The 24,876-nt window shown below is 45.6% G+C and overlaps 1 protein-coding gene across 1 annotated transcript in view; it reads right to left on the reverse strand.

Moving 5' to 3' along the window:
* Positions 1–7,336, reverse strand: part of LOC104461839 (microtubule-associated protein 4-like) — a gene marked incomplete at its 3' end in the record, with an annotated part of 89,246 nt that extends 81,910 nt beyond the window's left edge. The window contains 1 exon segment of the mRNA XM_010073568.1: positions 7,099–7,336. Within this exon segment, the coding sequence (XP_010071870.1) occupies positions 7,099–7,336 (238 nt within the window).
* Positions 7,337–24,876: the final 17,540 nt, after the last annotated feature.

Here is a 24,876-nt window from a genome sequence, read left to right on the forward strand (position 1 = left end):
CAGCGAGGAAGCTCCTGCTCAGCTGAAGTGCAAGAGCCATGAGTTTTCTCAAGTCCTGCTCAAATGGGTGTCGTAACACTGGTCTAATGAAGGCAGCTGATGATGGCACTGTTACAGAGGCTCTGCAAGTCTTCTCCAGCCTTCCCTCACGCTAAACATGTCAAAAACCTTTGGAGGTGGGGAAAACAAACAGCAACCCCCGCTATCACAACCCACAAACTCATCACCATTCTCTTCAGTATTTAAACCATGCGAGTTCTGGTTTAAATTGGACAAAATCATCACATCTTGCTTCCAGTGTCATCCAAACCTGATCGTTACACCTTGCACAGACAATAGAGCTGCTGAAACATTTTAGAATCAAAGAATAGAATCAGAGGATCACAGAATCACTAAGGCTGGAAAAGGCCTCAAGGATCATCAAGTCCAACCATCAACCCAACCCCACCCAACCCACTAACCCATGTCCCCAAGCACCACATCTACATGGTTCCTGACCCCCTCCAGGGATGGTGACTCCCCCACTGCCCTGGGCAGCCTGTTCCAATGCCTCATCACTCTTGCAGTGAAGAAATTTTTTCTAATCTCCAGCCTAAACCTCCCCTGGTGCAATTTGAGGCCATCTCCTCTTGTCCTATCACTTGTTGCTTTAGAGAAGAGGCCAGCACCCACCTCACTGCATCCTCCTTTCAGGTAGTTGTACAGAGTGACAAGATCTCTGGTCTTGATGCCATCACCATTGCTCATGCATTAAAACCAGGATCAACCCGATAACAAATAGAGCTACACACTACTGGTTTGGTCTGCGAGTCTGCGTGCATACTTTGAGCCCTTGTTCCCGGTTGCAGACAGTGTTCATCCATCACGACTGGTCTGGTAGCACTTGGAATGAGCAACTTGTGTGCTCTTGAGGTCAGCTTTGCACGGCATATAGTCCAATCCAGGGTGCTTCTGGCAATTCAGCATGTTTCAACTATTCAGAAAATAAACACTCCATCTGTAGGAAAGGTTCCTTTAGAGCCTGATCTCCTAGGTAGCAAGTGATCCAAGCCAACTGCCTTTTATCAAGAAGAAAAGCCAGGACACCCCACCCTCCCTGACCAAGGGCTCTGCAAACTTAAAATGAAACAAAAAAAAAACCCCACACCTTCCAAAAATATTAGTCAAGCCTCCCAAGCAGTGTGGTAGATGAAAAGGAGGACAGCTCAAAGCCAGCTGTGTTTCTGGCTTAACCTTCCACAGAGCTGCTTGGGCTCTCAGGTCTGTTCAGCTTCTCAACTGCAAAGCACAAATGAAGCTTCTTCGAAGGAACGTATCTTATTCAGTCCACTATATTTGCTCATTTAAAAAAAAATCGTAAGACATTAATTGAAAAATCCTACATTTGCTTCAACGGCACAGGAATCAGGGCGAACGAACAGGCTGAAGCCGTTGCAGCACTGCTCTCCCTCTGCACACACTGAACAGTAACCACGGTAGCTGCTCCTCTCAGTGCACCTGATACCTGCAGAAGGTTGCTGCTCCTCTGCCATCTGAGCCACAAGAGGAAAAATAGTCTAAAAAGCTCCAGTTCCCAGGATGGCAGAGGAAACTGGAGGCAGGTCTCATGCAGGCAACAGCTTTTACCTTTCCCAAAAATATTTGCAAACACGCAGGGATGAGCAGGACACTGTCGCACGCACAGCACGTGCTCAGTCAAGCCAAGGTCTCTCCAAATCAAACCCTTCACCAGGGAAAATCTGCAGAAGACTTTACACTCAACAGGGGGTTCTCAAATGAGGAGCAGAATCAGAAATGCCTTGTCCTTCCTTCTGCACTTCTTGGGAAGGATGAAAAGCAGGTAAAATGGTTTCCTTTACACTTTTAGCTTTTTTGGAATACAAGCTTCCAGGGGGGGCGGGGGGGGAATCAAACCATCAAACCATTCCACCCAGCACTAGTAGGTTTTATTTTTATGTCTCTGAGGGTCAGCTTCTTTGGAGCAAATCAAACTTATTTTAGTTAGCTGGAGTGCAAGTGTGAAAGTACCCCACAATGTTCCCAGGGACAGGTCTCCTCCCCTCATATTCTAAATTGCATAAAAACAAAAACATGTCAAGATGTTGTAACTACATAATCCTCAGCAGAATCACAAGATAGTATTGGCATCTGGCTAGTGGATCAAAGGATTGTTTTTATATAAACAAATTTAAGGCACATTCGCTAAACCGATAATCTGAAGCAAATGGACAGTGTCAATCTAAAAAACGCTAATCTCCAGCAGTGACTGGGCACGGTGCTCCTGGAGGCACAACCACAGCTGGGCACGTTCGCACCGTCAGACCTGCCGCCTGCTCTGCTGTAGGTGTGGGATACCAGAGGGCAAAGAGAAAAAAGAGCTCTCAGCAGGCCAGGGTGGGGTGGACCGGAGGGATTCTGCACATTTTATCATCCTGTCCCCCACCTGGCCTTGCAGGCTTGGTCGAACACAACTTTGTCAGAGAGCTTAGACAAAAACAAAAAATATGAGTGGGAACAAAACTGCTGATAAACAGAGTGCCACACAGTCAAAACTAGCTGGTAAGTCTTAAACAAGTAGCTTAAGCTATTTTAATTCGTACCTTTAAATATTCTGTCTCAAAACGGCTTCTGCACAGCAGTCAAGCCCATGGCCTCCCAGAGTCACTGGGAAAAGGCTGATTTTTGCTTGCCCTTTGGCATCCCCATATGACAGAAAGGATTCTCAAGCTTCTCTCTCTAACCAGGAGAGCTAAAGAGACTTTAACTGGAAATCAAGGCTTCCTTGGATTTGTGTTTCGGCAATGCCACAGCTTTCAGCAGCACACCCGTGCTGTCGATGGCACTAACAGAGGCAGAGCGGCACAGGCAGGTCTGGGCTCCCAGAGCAGGCACAGGAGACCTCCTGCGCCCATTTCCCCCATCCCACCCTCACATCTAGGAAGCTGAAGCTTGATGGTTTAATCGGGTTGTCCGATCACTGTCTGCCTGGGATGGGAGGGAATCCGAGACAGAGAGATGTCAGAGAACCCCAAGTGAAGTTCACTACCTGAGCACAAACATTACCTGAGTGATGCTAAATCAGTGTCAAGCCACTGAACTGGAAAAAGATTCGTTTTGCTTTGTGAACTGTAACTAGATTCATTTCACCACTTCAGTTCATAAAACATGGAAAATTTTCAAGAACACTTTGGCTTATCAAGATAACACTTAAGGCACTCCTTCCTCCTTGAGAAAATAGGGGGATACTATTGTACTTCAGCAACCGAACCACAGATTCGGGCAGCGTTACAATATAATGAGTGTTTTAAACAAAAACCACAAAAACCCACCCTCACACTGAAATATCCTCCCTCCAGACAGGTCCAAGGGCCTGTGCTGAAGAGAAGCTGGGAAAACAGCTGCAAGCTGGGGCAGAGCACACTAAACACACCTCAGGAGTGCACCTGTGCATCACCCGGGTCTCTGCGAAGTGGTTTTAATGCTCAGTTAGCAGTGTCTGACAGAAACCCGCTGCAAGGAACGTGGGCAGATTAAAGCCCTTGTGCACTCAGAAACACTCTGTCAGGGAGCACAGTGACAGGATGAGGGATAACGGGTTGAAGCTGCAAGAGGGGAGATGGAGATGAGATCTTGGGAAGAAACGTTTTCCTGTGCGGGGGGTGAGGCAGTGGCCCAGGTTGCCCAGAGAAGCTGTGGATGCCCCATCCCTGGAGGGGTTCAGGGCCAGGCTGGATGAGGCTTTGGGCAACCTGGGCTGGTGGGAGGTGTCCCTGCCCATGGCAGGGGGTGGCACTGGGTGGGCTTTGAGGTCCCTTCCCACCCGGACCATCCTGGGATTCTGATTCTATGACAGCGTTTAAGCACTCTTGCAAAATCAAAGCCTGCTGCCTTCTGCAAGCAAGGCATTTACTCCTAGTGCTGAAAGGGAGGTAACAGGAAAGGGAAATGTTGTGGTTTGGCCCCAGGTTTCAGGCCCAGGAGCTGTGCTTTGTTCCCATACCGGGGAGGACGGCCTGCTCCGCTGCAGCAGCGTGTGTCCAGCAGCACCAGCAGAGCCATCTCGTGGCAACACGTGTGCTTGAAAAAAAGCTGCAAAGCCACTGCCCACTGCAAGTTAAAAGAACTGCACCATGCTCAGGATTTGTTTCCCTATTAAAAAACCATATACAAAGTTCAGACTCATCACCAAGTTTGTCAGGTGATTCCAGGAATGCAAAACATGTGTGTCTGCAGCTGCTCTGTACAAGGCCACGGACAGTCATGCCGCAGAGCTAGCTCTGTGCCTGATTCCTCTACAATAACACAACCCAACATTTCAGAAACAATACTGGTCCTCACCTGAACACATCACAGGAGCACTGCTGCCTGCTGCAAGCTAAGCACAGTATTTTCCTTTCAGCTGGAACTTGCTCCCACCCAAACTTTGCACTTTAGGACATAAATCCCTTACTTCACACGAGCACCCTAACAATACCTGCTGCTACAGCCTCCAGAACTTTAACTAGAAGCTCCACAGTATCCTCTGGACTCCTTGGAGCCTTGGAACTGACAAGGAAAGCCAGCTGCAAGCAGCGGGGCACACGCCCAAAGCGATGCTTCAGCATTATGTAAAACCCACACTGTCATAAGAGGATTACCCCAGAATTTGCCAAATTACGATGTCCAGCCAGGTGCTAGAGAGAGTAAAATCCTTTCTTCTTAAGCGATGCCTTTCCAATGATATTTTAAAAGTTAACTGTTATTAGAGCTTTATTCTAGGACAGATTTGTAGGTGACCATACAACTGCCCATCACATCTCCCTTTTCTCTCCATCCCTCTGTACTCACACGGTTCACCCAGGCCCACGACGGGGGCCCATCTGATCATGAAACTTGTCTAGTCTGGCTCCTGGGTTTAGGAAAAAAGTGAAAGAAAAACCCTGAGCTGAGACAGAACAGCTAGAGCCTGACGGGATGTATGATTAAACCTCTTCTGACTGGGGAAAGGCAACCTCAGCAGCAGAGACTGCGCTGTCTGAACACATTCGTGCCTTTTAACATCAATAAATTAACAAGCGGGGGCTGAAAAGCCTGATCCATGAAAGTTACTCTTCTCCCTCAGGAAAACAAAGCTATTTGCAGTCATTTTTGGAGCCAGGGTTGTAGAACTTTTGCTGCTTTTCACGTTGCAGTCTCCCCTCCCCAGAAACTTCACGTTAGATGAAGCACTGCACGAGAACAACGCCTAACACCCCCACCAGGACCTTGTAGTGTCTCACCCAGGCTCATCTGCTCTCTAGACTCAACAGAAGTACATTCAGCTTTTCTGTATTTTTTTTTTAAACAGTTCTAAACATTGAATAAGTCTCATGCAAGAAATAGGTATCCTTATCACTTCAGGGAAAACCAGATGAGAGAAATTAAGACATAACAGGATCAAATCCTAAGACTGGCCTGAATCGACGCTGTTTGAAACTGCAGAGCATGGTGGCCTTTTCCCTCCTCGTACAAGGTGGGAAAGCTGAAAAACATCATTTTATACACTCAAGGTGAGCAAGCTCTCCAATCTCTTCAGTGAGGGTCTTGTTTTCGCCTTGCCAAAGATTTAGATAATGCCTGTAACTGTTCTCCAGCTATCCCAAAAAAGGGAAACACAATTCTCCAAACCAGGAACAAGACACTGCATCGACCCCTTGCCATGTAGGAGGGAAACAAGTTCTACTCAAGCAGACACACAACTGGGTGTGCAGCCAGGGGAGGAACTGGGGAGGGGAAGGCGGGGTAAAAGGCCAAGAGATGCAGATGGAGAGTCTGGCCCGAAGGCAGCCTGTGTTCGCACCCCAACGTCTCTGCCTCCGCTCTGCACACAGGAACTGGCAGTTTTCTCACAGGGCAATTCAACGGGCTTTAATTCCTAAGCAAATCCAAACTGTCCCGTTATCCCTGCTTCAAGAACCTGAAGTTATTTGAAATACTGAGTTATGACCATCATGTTCAAGGGACACACACCGGGGAGGACACAACTGAAGGAGCTTGTGTTTTAAACTGGTGTTATATACAAGGCCCCTGATACACTCCTAAAGAATGTAATTAAGTGCCTTAAACAGACCAGCAATCCTCACTGTGTAGCTCCCCGCTCTGCAGCCCTGGAGGTCCTGTTATTCTGATGTTGCTCTGCACATCCCACTTACAGAGCTGAAGAGCATCAAGATTAAGGCAAAAAAAAGAAAAACCTTTTTTTCTGAAAGAAGTCACCAGGTTACCTGTCTAGGAACAAACATTTTCTTCTTTTTACATAGCACAGATCAAGGCCAAAAAATAAAAAAAAAAGCACTGCTTGTCACAGGTGACTAGCTCCACTACAAACAATTTAAATTGTTTACTAAGAAAGAAACCTAATGGATGACACCCAGATCTCCCTGTTTCCTTTTTACTCAGCTAGGGAAGCAAGTATCTGTTTAAACTTCTCATAAGTACTTTCTGATAAAGCTAGGAACTCTTACAAGTATCAACTGGGCTAGTAAAAGTCCATGACCAGCAGAGACAGCACCACATTTTACTACATATGTACATAACCAGGATATATGTGCAGCAAGAAATCCAAAGAAGTAGACCCTTGGATCAGTGGACAAAGCTTCAGCTATTAAACATTCGAGCCTGTGGACCTTACGAAGATGCCAACCTGCAGAGCTCACCAACAACAGCACATCATCCATCTCTACACCTTGGATTTGCCATTACCCAGAGTGGTGGCACCTCGCCCAGTCTAATATTTTGAGGTGGAAAGCACTGTATATCAGTGTAGCAGTCACATGCTTTGGATAGTGCTTTATCCAAGAAGCTCACGGCAGCCCACAAAATACGGACATAAATAATAGCATCTTCTGTGGACTCGTAATGACAGCTTATTTTACAGGCTGAAGAACTCAACAGAAGGTAGAGCAGAAAAGCAAGAAACAGGATTTGATCTCGATCTTTGCTTTTAAAATAAATTGTTCAGACTAAAAGCAGCAACATATCCAAGTCCTGTTTTAGCAGGCCTGGCAATATTACAATAACCAAGAGCGCTCTGGGATGTTACGTGATGCAGCTTTGTGGCCCTGTGCTTTAGACACTTACGTTCCACCTGAATACCATCTGCATGGGGTTTGCTTTTTGGTTCCTGGCTCCCAGCTTTTGCATCATCGTCATCCAGCAGAGGAACATAGTCTGTTTTATCTACTGTTTCTCCAACCACATCGTCAAATTTCTCTGCTTCCAGAGTGGCAATGAAGTCCCTTTTCACTTCTTCCTCAATCTCAGGAGGTGGCTCTGTCAGAGCATCCGCAAGACTGAGGTTGTGATCCAAGTCAGCCATGCTTTAGCACCTTCGCAACCTGAAAAGTGATGTGGGGAAGAAGAGAGAGAGAAGCATTTTAATAAGAGACCTTTGAAGTTTACTCAAGAGTTCGATGTTGACAATTGTGTGTCTCCTGTGCCAATAAGAACTATTTGTTTTAGTGCTCAGTAACTCCCAGATGTTTACAAAACCCCCACACCAGTACAGAAACAAACAGCTAGATCATCTAAGCCAGCTTTTGCTGCATGAACATTATGTTTCATGTGATGTTTTACCAGAACCTTAAAAAAAAAAAACAAACAGTACCTGGCCAGCATAAACACAATCTTACATTGATTTCTGCCTTGCCCCAGATCTGTGAGTTAATTACATATCCTCAGCAGCAGAAAGACAAATGACGCAAGAGAATTTAGCTCTTGGGTTGGACTCCACCCAGCCTCCCCTATGGAGATTAGGGTTTTACATAATCTCTGATGTATACTTCAGTGATGACCCCATGGCAGGGTCCTGTGGCATGTTTATGTCCTCAGTGAACCCTGCTAATACCAACAAACCCGCCCCAGCCCTGGGACTTGTGCTGGAAGGTGAAGTTTTAGTAACGCTTACATGAAAAAATATACTAAAGTACACACATACATGTTATATAGAAAGCTACAGACTGGAAACAAAATAGAAGAATCACCATTGCTCTTTTCCACCCTGATTGGTATTGCAGCATCCAGTTTAACTTCCCGGCACTAACCAAAACGTACCTGAGCTGACTCAGCTGTTTCGCAGATTGAGCGCTCGGGCTGGCATAACAAATGCACCCATAAACAATTATTTATTTTTTCACATTTCACCTTTTTGAAGTTATTATCAGGAACAACAGCCAACAAATACCGAAGTGAATTTATAGAAGTCTGTGTAAGGGAGCAAAACTCACCACTTCTGACTTACAAGAGGCGCGGCTCTGAACCTTCCCTCCGGAGCAGCGTTAGTGCTCTGGATGCACGACGCTACCAAAGACAGCAAAAGCTCTAGAGGCACATTTTAGTCATTTGCAGAAAGCGTCTGGTACAAACTGTAAAAACCAAAGCCATAAGTGGCCATTAGGATCGAAATTGGCACACTTACTACTGCTGCTATGGTAGCTCAGCCACCTGTAATTCTGGTCTGCGTGCAGAAGCACAAAGCGATATGATGCTGATCTGTAGGACGCTCACTATAGATGCACAATCTGTGCAGAGACTCCCCTGATAATGAAACATTTATTCTGTTTAGGAGTTCAGCAAGCCAACGCAGCAGTGCCTGCTCAAGAATGAGCAAAGAACAAAGACATGGAACCAACCAGTTCAGAGCTCCAAATTCACCCAAAAGGACACGAAGGACCTCAGGTAAAGCGAGCCACCACTTAATGACCAATCCTCACCATATTGGACAAGAACCACCAAGCCACATTAGGAAAAAAATAGAGCTGAAGATCAGGAATTGCATACGTAGAGAGGGGCAGACGCTCACAAGAAAACACAATGGGCATTTGTACGCGTTGGTTAATGAAGGACTGACCCAAGTGGCCACTGCGCCGCAGCCCAGGGTCACCGACTTATATGGTGACAGCAGAACACAGATCCTCTTGTTCCAGAAACACAAAGGCTCCTACTCCTTGAACTCCAGGAAGCTCTTCGTCAGCAGTATACGGCCCCTGACACATACCTACAGGCTCACGCCTGTGGAAGGCAATACTCCGCATTCTTCCGAGACAATGGTATCACACTGCTATTGCTGTTTATGTAACGGCATGCAAGTATTTTATGGAAAATAATTCCGTCAAATTATTCTTTTTTTTCTTCAACAATAAAAGGTCAGACTTCAAGCAGCAACTGCAGTTTTTGTTGGTTTAGATAAAGGCTCTGAAGAATTCCCACTTAATGGAAATCTAGAGGAGCAGGGTTTGGAGCTCTTCACCCTTTGTGCGTGGTCACCGTTGAATGAGTTATGGTTACCACAAAAGCCATCTTTATGCTCAAGTGAAAGAGTCTCGTTAAAAGAAGCTTCTTTCAGACAGAGTTCTTGACTATTTTCAAGACACACCATCGTACAGGTCTGCACACAAGCGGCCACATTACCTTTCACTGAGTTTCAACCAGGGAGGTAAGTCACTTCTGGAAGTTTTGTCTTTGCACTGGGCAGTTTCTTCAAAGGAAGAAGCAGGGCTCTCCAACAGCCATCATGTCCTCCGCTGCTTTCAACTTGGAAGTGAAACGATGGCTTTTAGGTCAGTCAATCTCAAAAAAACACTCCAATTTGCAGCTACAAACATTTCATCCTTTTCTTCTGAAAATTTCATTTAGCATAGGGAAGCAAAACAATATTTAAAAAATTTTTATGAGGTGCTTTATGATGCTACTAGAAATGCAAAAAATCAAGACTCTGGTCTCAAAACAGCTACAGAACATCCAATAACTGAGGAAATAAGCAAGCAGAGGCTGGAGTGAACACACCAGATGTCAGAAGAAAAATCCAACCCTTGTTCTTCACAGCAGGCATGCCAGGTCGGGCTGAATCAGACTTTGCACGTCACAAGTCTTTCGCGTTCATAGTATCGTATTTGGTTCTGCACCAACACCAGCACAGCAAGGTTTGGGTTCTTGATGGGCGAATCTTTCTGTAAATAGCATTTAGAAAAATCTCTCTTTTTAACCTCACTCCAGATGCTCGTCAGCAGTAGATTACAGTCCATAAACTGAACTATCAGCTCACAATTTCCACACGTTCACTTCAGATTAAATGTTCCTGCTATTTTAATTTCAGGAACACGAGTGGCCTTTGAGGAGCATTTCCTCTTGATGGCTTAATTTAGGGTCTGTCCAAAGAGCAAGTCATCGCCGTCCTCCCCCTCTAATGGCAAGTATTACCTGACTGCTTCCTAGAGAGGCCCTTTAACATTCAGCATCCCCTGCCCTGCACGATCCAAACCCAGGAACCATCACAGCCAACACCAGACCGCACAGAAACACGTATGACATCGGTCTGTAGTCAGAGCAAGCTTATAAATATTTGGATTATCTCAGTCCTTGTTCCACTGAGATATTCAGTCACCTTTCCCCTGGACCACTTCAATTAACGGAGCAGACGCCCTCGAAGCCCCGCGGCTGGCAGGAGCTGCCATGCGAGGGGGTTAGGGAAGCAGTCGGGAATTCTTCAGCCTCAATTAAGACTGATCCCACCCGGATCATCCTCCCAGACACGAATATTCCGCCACAACCAACTGATGGATTCACATTGTGCTTTTTTTGGTCCACATTAACGTGGTAGCAGTTTATGAAATGGTTACTATGAAATACAACTGACAACACCTCTATTTCAGCCCTACATAGGAACGAGGACACTAAAGCAATCTAGTTTCTGGGGAAAAACAACAATGAGGTTATGCAGACTTATCAGCAGGACATTTCCTTGGCTATATTTAACTCAATAAGGAATGCAGAAACTACGCATTAAAAAAATAAAGCAGCGTAACTAATAAAAGCCATTTTGCATTTTTGTGCAAACACAGAACTGGTATCTCGGGCACGTGAGAGCCTGGCAAAGGACTGGCCGCCCTAACCCGAGCACCACGCTGGCTGCGGGAAACCTTCCACAGCCCAGGACAGCCACACCACCACCGCAGTCGGACCAGAACCCATTGCTCCGCTTCCCATCTCAGGTGTTAGAGCAGCCAAACTACACTAATTCCCAGATTCACAGTTTGAACTGGGGCTTAGAGAGTTAAAGACAAAAGGGAAATCAGTATAGTGCACAGATTCTGCCTGAGGGTAGAAAGCAAATCGGAAGCATATTCATGTGTTGACCAGCTTAGAAAGACAGATGCTTCCTATAGCGTTTCATCCAGATGGAATGAAGTTAGCTACACACAGGAAGCCTTCAAGACCCTTCGAGATGTACCCTAACACACTGTGCAAAGCAGACACTGACAGAGCACAAGGACTATGAACTCTGGCATTAACTTTTCAAAACCAAGGAACAAGCGAAGTCTCAGAAGGCAGAGGTTTAAAAACGTACTCAACAATTCCTCAGCTGTGAGACAGCGGCCAAGGTCCTCCTGCTTGTGAAAGAACAGCAAGGGTGCAACACCAACCTCCACAACTCAAGATTTCTATCTCTGGAAGAGCCTCAGAGGACAGTCAAGTCCCCCCTGAAGAACATCAGGTTGAGGAAATATTTTGCTCAGAGGAAAGGTGTGGAAGGAGCAGACCATAGTGTTATCAGTCCCATGGTGACAGCTCTACCACAGACAAGGAAAAAGAGTTTCCCTGTAGCTAGACATTCCTCAAGCCATTCCAGGAAATCTTCAAATTACTCCACGGCAAATAAACCATATTCCCTTAATTGGCACTTTTTTTTTTTAAAACAAAAAAGATTGTTCAGACCTCTTCATGTTCCAGCAACAGCTCATCTGTTACACCCGGTATTAGTCCCATCTGTTCTTTCTCATGCTCAGAATCTTTGTGTACCCAGTGAGTAACCTGTTCATTTTGATCAATAAAATCCATCTTTTTGTTAGCTAGCCTGGAAGATACAGAAGAGATTTTCCTCTCTTACCCATATCACAGCCCCCATGCCATTTACCCAGTTCAGCGAGTCCCTCCCTTTCAAAACGAGCTCCTTTCTGGGTCTTCCCACCATCCTACATGATGCTTGACCACATCCGCAAGGTTCAAGTTGGCTAATGTTGCTGACCTTGTGCTCTGCAAACTGATTTAGAGTCACAGGCTCACAACATCCCGGAGATCCCCAGAAGTTACAGGGGCACTTCCCTTGCAGAAGTTTTGCTTTAAGTGACCCAGTAGAATACCTTTCAAGAAACATCACCTCATCCAGCCACCCTCGGAAAGCAGAAGCAATACAAACAGCTCTGACTTGCATAAGCCACTGCCTCTAGCTTCCCATCTAGGGAAGAGTGGAATTTATTTCCTGAACTTTGTATTTCCATTTTGTAGCTCCCTTAACTGCACGGTTGTGTACATGCCTCTGGGCACGCAGAGCCTTTGAATTCAGAGTTATGATCGGTCTGACCCAGATTGCGTGCATCTTGTCTGACGATGGAGAAAAGGGAGAGCAGGCAAGTGGGGACAGGGTATGCTGCCCACAGAAAAAGATACTTGAAAACCTGTAAACTGCTTCAACAGAATCATACTTGCCGTGAGACACTGACTTCCCTCAGATTTCTGGCAGACGGAACAGAAGATTTTTCCTAGAGCAGCGACACAGGTACCTCCCTCCCTCTGCCAGCTATGCAAGGCAGGGCGCTCGCTGCCTCCAGCCCCGCAGTGACACAGCACTTCCACCGCCCCGGAGTCCTGCGGGGCTGCTGGGCTCCTGAAGCACATACACACCTCTGTCCTGTCCCAAGGGAGCCGCGCGCAGCCTCTCTTCTTCCACTGAGCACCGGTCTTCATGGTTAGGAGCTGTACCCCTACAGTATTAACTAGATATCCTCCCCTGACAGAGGAAGGTTCAAGCAACAGAGTTACAGAGAAGTCTATTCAAAACAGTAACACATCTAAGAGGAAAAATAAACAATGCAACACCATCTCACTTTTTTTTAGTTTGTTCAAATGAGACGTTATGATATACATGCTTCCCATAAATCTGTGTATTATTTAATCGGATCCACTTGCTCCTTTAAAATTAGCTCCTAACTACACACAGAACAAAATCCCCGGCTGGAAGAAACAGGGACAGCTCAGTCATAATTCCCATTTCTCTCGCCGTAAGTCAGCTTGCTTTTCTTAGACGAGGCTCTCACGAGCACTTAGCAGTGGCCGATGAGGCAGAAAAAAACCAGGATAGCAGGAAGCAGATATATGCTAAGTCATCTTCCTCCGCAGTATCCTGACTGGAGTTTTCCATGAAAAGGATGTCTGCATCCATCTTTCAAAAGGAGAGGGCACATCAGTGAATAAAGTTGCTGATGTTTGTTCCCTTCCATGGCTGGGCACAGCAAATCTATGACCCAATTTAATTTTTTATAATTTTTTTTGGTACAGTCTGAATCAGTGGGATTTTTTTTTTTTTAAGTTAAACAAGGTAAGATCTCTGCTTTATTTCTGGGGATGTTCTGAGTCACAGGAAATCACTCAGATTTCTAGAAGCTTCTTCTCAGAGGCAGTGAGATGGAGGTCAAGGGTTCTGTAATAAAGTCTTTCCAACAACACTTACAAACTCAAGCTCACCTCACTTGCTAGAAAAAACAATGCAACAGCCTCAGAATGGGAATCCTGAATTACAGGCTTAGATGAGGAGTTGGGTCCCCAAAAACGCAGTGATGTGCAGTTACCATGTCACCAGGAAAGAGATACCATCCAGCGCAGATCATCCAGACCTGCTAGACCAGCGTCAGCACCCGATTCCACATCCAGCATCATACCACTAGCTAAGTAGACTACAGATATGTCCATAGCAAAAAAGCAAACACCAACTGAAACTCAGAGCAGTTGCTTAAGCCAGAGTGCAGCCGGCAGCTTTCTCATGACTCGTCTGAGCCAAAGCAAACAGCAGTTTCAGCTCCAGTCTGCCACGCCACTCCTGCGCCAACCTCCGTGTCAAACCGAGGGTCTGCTTACGTAAGGCGTCACGTACAGTATCTTATTACCAATTTCAAATACAAGTTTGGACTTCCAGCAACATCAGGATTTCAGTACAAATCATGTCATACAAAACCACATTCTCCTTCAGACAATACATAAATACAGCAAGAGCGTTTCCAGCTATTATTTACACAGCTTAAGCAACTGCCTCCCTCCTTTATGAAGGACAAAAGAAGCGTCAAGTACAGAGAAGGCAGATTTGGGGCACTTTTTGGTTTGAAGCCTAGATTGCTACACTAGACAAAGCACTTCTAGAGTTGTTTCCCTTCTCAGTACAGATTCACCAACAGCTTTCTGGGTAATTTTAGATAGATTAAATAAGTTCCAGAACCTCCAGGCTCCTCTAGATAACAAGTCAAAAATCACACAACTTAAGTAAAGGGAAAAAAGTTCCTGTGACTGCCTCCACAGAGCAACACAAGGACAACACAGGCATCTCCACTCAGGACTACAAAGCTGCAGTACCTGCCACCCATCACACAGGCAGAGTTTGGGAAGAGGCGATGGACGCGAGGGTGCTGCAGGGGACTGGGGACACAGCAAGGTGTCCCCAAGAACATTTATACAGAAGTCAGTGCCGCTGAACTGCACACTAATAACCATAAAATAGCTCCAAAGGCTTGATGCAAATCTTGGTTCACTTCCACAATCAGCTCACGGCCACACAAGATAGCAAACACAATGTTTTAACTTCTCACTTTAGCTAGGTTTAATGAAGTTGGGATTCAGAGTGTCAACAGAATTTCAGAGCCAGGGCAGAGCTTCAGCCACTATTGCTTCCTCACAACACCGTTTGCTCAGAGTCATTTCCTCTTCCACATCCGATATCTCACTACTTCCACTTACCAGATCACTAATTACCTTTCCCTCAGCTTTTGATTCAGGCTGTTAGTCTCACTCGAGCTTCTTTTCCTATAGGGAGAAGCCTACACAGCAGAAGAGGTTAAACAAGTGTCCAGTGACACTATACACGCACTGGAACGATCCCGGAGATTCTCAAACTGTCTCTAGCCTGCTCAGCCGTGGGGAAATGAACTTGCACATCAGGCACACAAGGAGCCAAGGCAGATCCAAGCAGAAAACAAAGCAAGGGCTCCAAGCACTGCTGGTCTTTCACTGAGGAGAGGATAGTTGGAGAAAACCTGTGAGCAGGGATGAACGTGAGCAAAACCACTGGATTCAGGTAACGTCTTGGGTAGAATGCAAATACATATATATACACACACACACACACGTACTTTGGACAAGCGAAAAAGCCCCAGTCAAAAAAGGAAACAACTCTGAGGAATTGGAAGAGGCAAAAGAGGAAAATGAACCCAAGAGCCTCCAGACAACCGAGCAGAAGCTTGGCTGCGGTACACTTGGTAGCCAACTGCCCCTTTAGCAACACAGCTCCAAGATGGGAAAGCTGCACATCGGACATTTGGGAACACGAGGGAAACCAGCACACCGTTACCTTCCAGGGAGGTCTGCAAACTTTTCCAGGCAGTGGCCACAAAGACAAGGTGGGAAGGAGTTATGGTCTCAGGTGGAGCCCATAATACAGAATCAGGAGAATGGGAAGTAACTGAAGTCGCTCTGCAGAAGATGCTCAGGATGGCTGCAGGCAGGGGACTGTGAGCACTGCAGGAGGTGAGCACAGCCCGCATGCCAACTGTGCTTCGTTAATGCTATTAGTCATTCACTCTCATGGGCATGGGAATGGTTTGAATAAACAAAGAGCAACTGTCAGAGCAGAACGGAAACCGCCACAGCGAGGCCAATAGACCACGACAGGGAAAGTAATTTGAAGAAAACGAGCTCTAGCTGACAAAGGCTTTTTTTTTTTCTTAATGCCATACCTTCAACTTTTATAAACTGCAACTTCAGAATTTCAAGGCTGATAGCTTTAAAAAAGTGCAGTTATTTCCATTTCATGATACCATGTAAGAGTCTACATAATTCTGGATTTTATCCAGTATTTCCAAAGAGCATCCATCAATTTGTAGGGTTTCATTACTCAGGACACGAGCCATTTCTCCACTGTTTAACGTAAAGCATTATTTTTGCTGTTAATTGGTACTGCAAATATACCCAACTTCTACAACTAGATTGCATAGGAGTCTTTAATGAACATTTCTGCTTCATAAGCTTAAACATTTTCATTAGCTGGACTTCCCTTAAGACAGCAATAATAAAGCCAATGAGGTGTGCTTTCACCACATTCAATTATTCAGCTGGCACGTGAATTAGCAAAGTGAGGCAGCAGTCAGTCTCCCAGTACTCCTGTCTCTTCAGTAATGCTAAAAAGATTGTCTCGGTTTTCTGGAGATTTGAGACAACTTCTATTTTCTTCCTGCTTTCCAGACATTCATAGCTTGGGGAGCTTACGCTTCATGAGATGATGATGTCTACAGAGATAACCGGGTAGAAGTCCTGAGCTAGCCAGAGGAAAGCTGGCTCCTCTCTCCACATGTGGATCTCCTACTCGCTGTCAACATAAAAGCCATAACGTCAGCCTGTATGCTGACAGTCCAACATTTTTCAGGTTTACCAAAGCTACACTTCGGTTTATAGACGCTCTTTGTAGAGGTAGACATTCACCTCTGTTAAAAACTATCTGTACTTGATTTAACAAAAAAAAGAAACCATTTTTCTTTAAAGTAAAGGGACTTCAAAAGAAGCTGCAGAGACCAGGAGAAGGCCATCCACGGGAGGTAACGGCAACAAGGACAATTCAAGACTGAGTTCTCAAACGCAGACAGACAAATCACAACTTGAGGAAAACCAGATTTGTCTCTCTGAAGAGGATGGTGCCCAGCCTAACGAACGCAGGGATCAGCCGTCAGCTTTGCGTCACCGGTATGGCAGGTACATCTCCAGCATCAGGCAGATCTGCAGAGTGCCTTCCAGCGAAGTTACGCAATCCGCACAACATCAGGTGATGGAAAGCTCCCAAATGCCAATAAAAATGTCGTTGGAGCTGGCTAGAAGGAAGACTATTGTAACGGCTATTGAACACTGACCGACCTTAGGAAAGGACTCTATATGTTCACAGCTGTAACAAACAGGAGACCACGTGGCTGCTCCCCCCTCTCCAGGGCACCATCCAGGATGATGTTTTTCAAGAAACTTTAGCCTTATGCCAAGCAAGGCAGAGCAGTGCATCACTCGACCTTTCCACCTGCACAGACTCTTCAAAGAGACGTTCAGTGCTCTGTACTGCCGATTGCACCAGTCAGAAGAACCCGCTTTTCTAGTGACGGTGGCCCATGAGGAGGTTGGGTCACCCTGACATTTAACGTGGCTGTAATTTAGGATAGGAATTGATCTCGTCATCGATTTCAGCAAAATAGAGGTGTCTGGTGATCCAGTCCACGACCATGCAGGCCAAAACCTCTCAGCAGCCAAAGCCTCTGCAGTTTTATGAAGTGTCATTTGCTGCTTCCCATCCTGATGTTTAACGTATCCCACATTCACTTCCAAACCAGAACCCAGCCAGCCATGCAGCCAGGCTCCTGGCGAGGGATCACCTGCAAGGGTATGAACTCTCCTGCAGATTCCACTATTTCACCTTAACGTTCACCTCTCCCACAGAGGAAGGGCAATTCTGCTCAAACAAAGCTGCCTGGAGAGGAATGATTGCATCACTCCCAGTTATCATTGAAACCCGATACACAAACTGATCACTGGAGCCAGATCCATTATTTATTTCCTTCCCCCCACTAGTAAATAAATACTAGTACTTCAAGACTTCGAGGAATCTCTGTATTCCAGTGGCAAATACTATGCATATGACACACCCTTTACTATCATTATTTTCAATTAAGTAAAAGCAGTTTAAAAATAAAGTCTACACTCAGCACTTATGCAAAATAAAAATAATTAGCTGGAGCTAGACCTTTGTCAGAGATCAAGGCAGAAGGAATGCCCAAATGAAAGAGCACCAGCAAGAATTCCTGTTTGAGCATTGTCTAAATAGATGTATGTACACACACGTGTACAGGTACCTGCATATATGGTGTTCTTTAATGACAGAACAGGGAAACTTAGGGGGCATCAATAAGAACAGGACATGACTTTAGCTGTCTCAATTTTTGATTTTAATAAAGAGTAGACCATTTCTCACTTGGCAAATATCCAACTGTCGGGAATCCCTTGGGTCACCTCTTATGATGGTGTTGTGAGAATAAAAGAAAGTCAGAAAGAAAATCGGTCACTTCCATATAACCAACATGAATGGTACAGCTACTTTGGACTAAGAGTTCAGGAGTTGCAGGTTGCTCAGAGGGGCTGTGGAGTCTCCATTCTCACAGATGTTCACAAACCCAAGAGGACACATTCCTGGGCAGCCTGCTCCAGGTCACCCTGCTTTAAGCAGAGGGCTGTTGGACTAAATTATCTCTAGAGATCTCCAACAACCTCAGCCATTTAGGGATTCTGATATTCTTTGGAAACTACTGTTCATACTGTCAAAACCAATGCTCAAAACCCTAGTACAGAACAAGCCCTAAAGCCCTTCCTATTGTATCTTGAAGGCAAGTTTGCAAACCAAACCAACCCAAGCCCTGCCCTCACTGGCCACACACAGCTTTAGAAAGGATCCATTGCTCCCAGACTCAGAGGATAAAGCAGTGCGGAGAGCACCCAGCAGTGCCGTCCTGCAGCAGATTGGGAATTTCATTCATGCCGTGCCTTTTGCCAAGAACGGAAATGAGGCAAGGCTATGTAAAAAACCGAGGAACAATTCCAGAATTTGTATCTCTGATACACAAGGGCCAATCTTGTTCATTCCAATTTTCAGGTAATTGCTCCTAATTTAAGAACGCAAATTACTTTGGCTAGCTCTAGGAGTCCCAGCTAGTCCTGCAATGGGAAGGCAGCCACTGACCCAGCTTACTAATATACAAAGGTCTTCCTCCTGCTGCTTCAAAAGAGCCACAAGTTTTTACTTGTCTGTAATTGTTTCAATTTGTCTACAGTGTGAGGCCAGAAGTCAGTACAGTAGGAAAAGCGTGACTTGCAAAACTATGCAGACAACCAGAATTAATCTGGAAGGTCAGCTCCAAAAGCAAGAACTTCATGTATATACACAAGAAAGATGTTAGCTTCTCGCTACTCCTCACCTTCTCCTTCCTGCATGGAAAAGAATATGAAAATGCACCTTGATGATAAAAGCAAATTATCATCTCAAAAAACTGCCACACGTTGTCGCTACTTTGGAAGAGGATTTGGGCTTTTGTTAGCATATTGCCACCAGAGTTGTCTTGACTCGATGGGGCTGAAACAGCAGTCTCGTCAGCCAGGAGCTGCTCTTACAGGAAAAGCTGACCCAAGCCGAGCGCTCCCTATCCCGAGTGCCACACTCCCACAGCCTGGGGTGCAGCAAGTAAACTTCTGCCTCGTGAAACAGAAGAAGGGTAAGAGCCATATGAAAGGGGCTCTTTCTTCTCAACTTTGTTTAAAACCTCTGAACTGACATTTTCCTCCCTATAGTTATTTCCTAGTAAAGGATTAGTATGCAGGAGGGGAGGAATGGAAACGCACACTGACCCTCTGTCAGCTGGGAGTGGCTGACCTGCTACTCTTCACATATGGCAAGAATATTGCTGTCCTGCACCCTCCCATCCACACCACACCGGGCAGACAGCATACCAACAGCAGCTACAGACACTAATTCAGAACTCTCAGAGCACTCCAGATAAATATATTGTATTAATTTATTACCCAACCCTAGTTCAGACTACTAGACTTCTCCCCTTAAGGATAAACACCCCTCCTTTTGTGAGTGACATAAGATCATCTCTACTAACCGGTAACATCGATTTTTATGAATGTAAGTAAAGATGACCGCATCATGTCTTATCCATTCATGTATTCCCCTTCAGAGAACTTGTTCACAAAGTATTGCTTTAGGGAAGACACAAGAGGTCAGGAAAGAGGCCCAGTTAGTGCTCTGAAAGCATTCAGAGTTGCCAATGAACCTGAGAAGGCTGGACTGACCTGCTGCTGTCCCAGCTCCATAAGATAACACCACAGGACTTGAGGATCAGCGCATCCAGAAGCGTCACGTCTCTGGAACACACCATTTACCCGGCACAGATGGGCCCTTGGTTCTTCCAGAGATCTCAGTATCAAGTCCAGCACGCATGGACAGTTGCACTGCGCAGTGAGACTGGTTGCTAACTCAGATTTCAGAATGTCACAGGTTTTCCATCAGGTACATCCCCTTCTGGCCTTATTTCAGGTTCTTCTCTGCTCAGGGTGAGGAGATCCTTTTTGCAGGACGTCATCTTTCCTATGCAGGGAGGTAACGCCACACAATGCCTCCAGGAGGAGATGCACAAGAACTCGAGGCAGCAGGTACTTGCCTATTTTATCAGCACGCTTAACAGCAGAGCAAAGCCAAGGCAGCAACTTCTTCTGCGATCTGATTTTGAAGGGCCAAATTCTGGTCAGAGAACTCAGACAGAAAACTCCAGGCACCCAACAGAGTAACGGCCACATCCCTGGGAATTACACTTAAATTGCTCTCCTGTTGCCTAAAAGCCTAAAGTGAATTTTGGAATCTCCCCATGGTATGTACTGCTGGAGAGGCAGCGCAGCTCCCTTTGACGGCAAGGGCCCCGAGCCACCTAAAACCCACTTCAACAGAAGTTTTAGCACAGACAGAGCTGACCACTGCTACCAAAACTGACATGGGTGAACAATCACAGACTGAAGGTAAAATTGTCCAGACCTCCCTCCTGTCCAAATCACAAGTGAGCCCCCAGAAGGACAACAAATGGAAGGAAGCCCATCTGAACCAGTCCTGAGTGCCTGGAGAAGATTACTTGGAACCAAAGAAAAGTCTTTGAGCAAGTAAGGATGGTGGGAAGGGGGAGGCTCGCGTCGGGAGAGGGCCTTACATCAGTCTAGCCGCAACTGGACAAAGAACAGAGCTGGGGAGGCTTTAGGAGTGTCAGGCTGAGAAGACTGATACAACTGTGAAGAATCATCCAGCAGACCCCTTCCAACCCTGACTTCACTTGCACCCATTCCCAAAAAAATACATGGCATGTATTTGTGCCTGCAAAGAACATTTTACTATTGTTAATTACACTTAAGCACACTGTGATGAGATAAGAAAACACCAGCCTCCGGAATGATTCCCTCCCTTTGGGCTATTTCCCTGCTACGAACCACTCAGCAAGATGGGGTAAGACTGTCCAAGTTCGATTGCTACATTATGAGTTGTACTGTTTCCAAGCTGATAAAAAGTCACATTAATAAACTTGCCTTAAGTTACAGCAGGAGAGAGACTCTGCCAGAGGAGCTTCACTGGGAGTACAAGAATAACTTTCCTATAAGCCCCAGCAGGGATTAGGGACTCTAGAAGGTGGGGATTAATGGTCTTGGCTGGCCTTCAAAAGAACCACATGGAAGATGAGTTCATAGATAATAACTGTGAGGGACTTTCAAGTGTCTAGCTCCGCAGAGGCCTACAAGCACTGGAATCAGAGACCTAAAAAAGACTGGTATGTCATCTCCAGAAATCCTAAATGCTTATCCAGGGAAAACAAAAGGAGTCTGCCCACCTTCTGCACAGGCTTGTAAGTTTTAGCTCTAAAATGACCTATTCCTTAATGACTTTAAAAAAAAAAAAACAACTCCCCAGAGCCATACTTGTTTGCTGCTTTTCAAGCTGTCTCCCAGCAGACAGGATTTTCTGTGGTGCACACCAGGAGAGGCAGCACCAAATAAGGAGAGTTTCATTAATCATGGAGGGGAAGAGTCTCCTGTTCTCCCTTGGCAGAGGACAGAGGGAAAGACAGTCAAAGTGGGGGCAGGGTATGAAAACTCTGGCTGTTAGCAAAGCGCTTTCTTTCTGCGTTGCATATTGACTGCTAAGCCACAAACCAAACAGGCAAGGCGAGCAGCTGTTCCCGTCAGCTGCTTTCCTTTAATAGCACATGCATCAGAAAGGAAAGCAGCTCCTACCTCCCCAAGAGCAAAACCCAGAAAATAATGGCTGCCTTTTGCTGGAGTCCCTTCTCCTGGGAGGAAGAGAAGGATGGCACATTTCTAATACAGATCAGTCAATAATGCTCATTTTTATTAGCTACTTAGTACCTCCTGGTTCTTCTTGCTGCAAGATCATCTCACTGCCACGGCCTGGAAAGTAAGACTAATGAGTGCACAAAAAGGGAGGGAGCAGTTTCACTACAGAAGCTCACCTCAGTCACTTAGTCCTCATGTCAGCTCCTCTAAACTCATCCTGCTCCACATCCGTCTCACATATGCTGCTCCCAGAATAATGGGTCTTGCGCTTACGTAAGAATTTCAGCTTCCTTTTCTGGGATTTTTTCTTTTCATTGCTTGTGAAGAAAACTCTATAGTACCAACACTAGAACTACAAACCAGGAGATGAGAAAGAGCTCAAGTCACGCTGTGAGATAAGGGATTTTTCAGAGATCCAGTCCGGCTTAATTACAGCTGTAAATAACACTGTGCAGGCCCTTGATGCCTCCATGAACTCACAACATTTTGCCTTATGTATATATACGCATCTGAGAGGGCAGGAGGGAAAGTAAGACCATAGAGGACGAATTCTAAAATTAAGTTAAAAAAAGTTGTAATTGAAGAGTAAAATAAGCAGCCATTAAATAGCATTTGATGTGTTGCATCCATATCGTATCTCACGCATACATTAAGAAGTTTATTATTGCAAGCCTTGAAAATTCTGAGTTAAAAACCTCTGCAGAACAGCAGAAACAATTCAAGCTTGTGGAAACAACGTAGCAGAAGGGGAAAGATTTACACTCAGCAGCTCTGCTCCCTTCTTTTCGAAGGGGTATCAAGAAGGATAAATCAAGTGGTAAATGGCACTGGGAAGATGCTCTGAAGTACAGCCCCAGGAGGTCAGCTTTATGGCTTCTCCTACTCAGATAAACAATCTGATGCCCACAGGAAAGGCTGGATGCCACCTGCTGCAAGTAAACGGGCTCTCTAGAGAAGCACCCCAAGATCAACACGTTAGCCTGGGTTACTCAAAAAGCAAGATCAAATTGGAGCAAGGACATCACAGGTTACAGAGAGCAGCAGTTACAGCAGATACAGCCATGAAAACAGCAGCAGCTCTTTCAGCGATTGGGTATGCACAGTCACTGCTTCCAGGAACTCAGCTCACACACAAGCTTTACTCCTGTACCTACACAGAATAATTCTGGTTATGCTAGTGACTGTGTTAGAGCAGCTACTTTACTTTTAATTAAAATGAGCACCTCTCCTGACAAACCTAATTACACAGCATGAGAACCTGTCAATCAGGACACAGAACTGGTAACTTCAAAAGGAGAAAGTTGACTGGGAAACTATTTTCATCAATGACAACTCATCACCCGCTTGATGTTTCAGAGCCAGATGAGTGGAACAGCAAACCTATCAATGCTTTTTCACGTAGATGACTTGCAAAGAACAATTTTTTCAAGTAGATGACTTGCAAAGAACAAATAATACTTTAAGATTGCCATTATTAGACGGTCAAAAAACTTTGAAAGAATGAAGCAAATCTCATTTCTATACTACGAAACAAGTTTTAGTTACCTGTAAATTCTGCAAGATCTTAGCTACAGAGAGTAAATTAGTTTACGGACTCATCAACTGCCTTGGAGAATCCCCTCAGGCTTTCGAGAACCGACAGATGGGCCCCAAAGGGCCCTGGAAACAGAACAGACACATTGGAACTCGAGGAGAGGTAGGGGCTGGCCATCTGAAAACCACAACAAAGCGTTATGGAAGCAGACATTGAAAAAGGAGAAGCAAACGCTCCGTTAGTGCCCAGCCAAGGTTTCAGAGCACCAGCCAGAGCAGAACTCCGCAACCATCTAGGCAAACTAGCTTTGAGTGAACGTGCCCATTTACCAAGCGCTAGCAGCTTTCCGTTTCCTTCACGTGAGTTAAGATTTTCAGACCAGGACAAAATTCCCTCCCTTTCCATGGAGGCCACCCAGGTGCTCAGAAATTCATGGAGAAATGAAGTCCCTAGACACGTCTAGCGTGGGAGTGGAGTATCCCTAGAGGATTCAGAGCTGTGGAGCCTGCTCCTTCTCACTCTGTTAGGAACAGCTTTGGGCTAGTGCTGTGGCACTAGAACATGCTTAGAGAGGGCCTGGCTTTTTGCACCACCTTTTGCACTTCAGTGCATGGATTTTGTTCATCTTGGGGCAACTCCACAATAGGTACCATGGAGATTAAACACATTCCGTGTTACTAGGAATTACTTCTAAGTAGGGATATTTGTGCCTGCACACAAGTGAGAAAGACAAAAGCCAGAAGTCCTTTTAAAAGAAGGTAGAAGCATATAGCTTTGAAAGTGCTGAACACACACTGGCACCTCTGCAAGCAGAGCTGAAGTCTTTGGCTGCAGTAGCTCACGAAGGGATTTGCTAGAAGCCTGGGAAGTATTGCCTGCCTGTGATCCAAGAGAAAGAGGCACTCCTGTTTGGTAATGTAACAGTTTCAAAACAAAGAAATGTAGAAGGATAATTTAGCTTCAGAATCATATGCAAAGCGGGGAAAGGTCCAGCGAGTCACCCCAGAACTCCCAGAGGGGAGAACACACACTTCTCGGAGGGATCACAGAACACAAGGCGCATTCACATGCTCCATTACCAGTGTTAATGCACTGCAGGCCGGCAGAGCAGAGCCCTTCTCCCTCAGCAAGGGAATTACTTGCAAGATAACATTATCTCAGCATCCATTACTGCTTGTGCCAGAACACAGCCACACGCAGGCCCACTTGAGGGAACATTACCAGACGCCTACACCAGTTCCAGTACCTCCCGCGTTACCAAGGGAGGAAAAAAAAAATACAGGTACAGAAAGTGCTCAGAAATTCACTCAGTAGTACATGAATAGATATTTAAACTGTAGGCCAAGGCCCAATATGAAACACTGCTGGACTAG

Source organism: Pterocles gutturalis, unplaced genomic scaffold (assembly GCF_000699245.1).
Source record: "Pterocles gutturalis isolate BGI_N339 unplaced genomic scaffold, ASM69924v1 scaffold22377, whole genome shotgun sequence".
NCBI lineage: Eukaryota > Metazoa > Chordata > Aves > Pterocliformes > Pteroclidae > Pterocles > Pterocles gutturalis.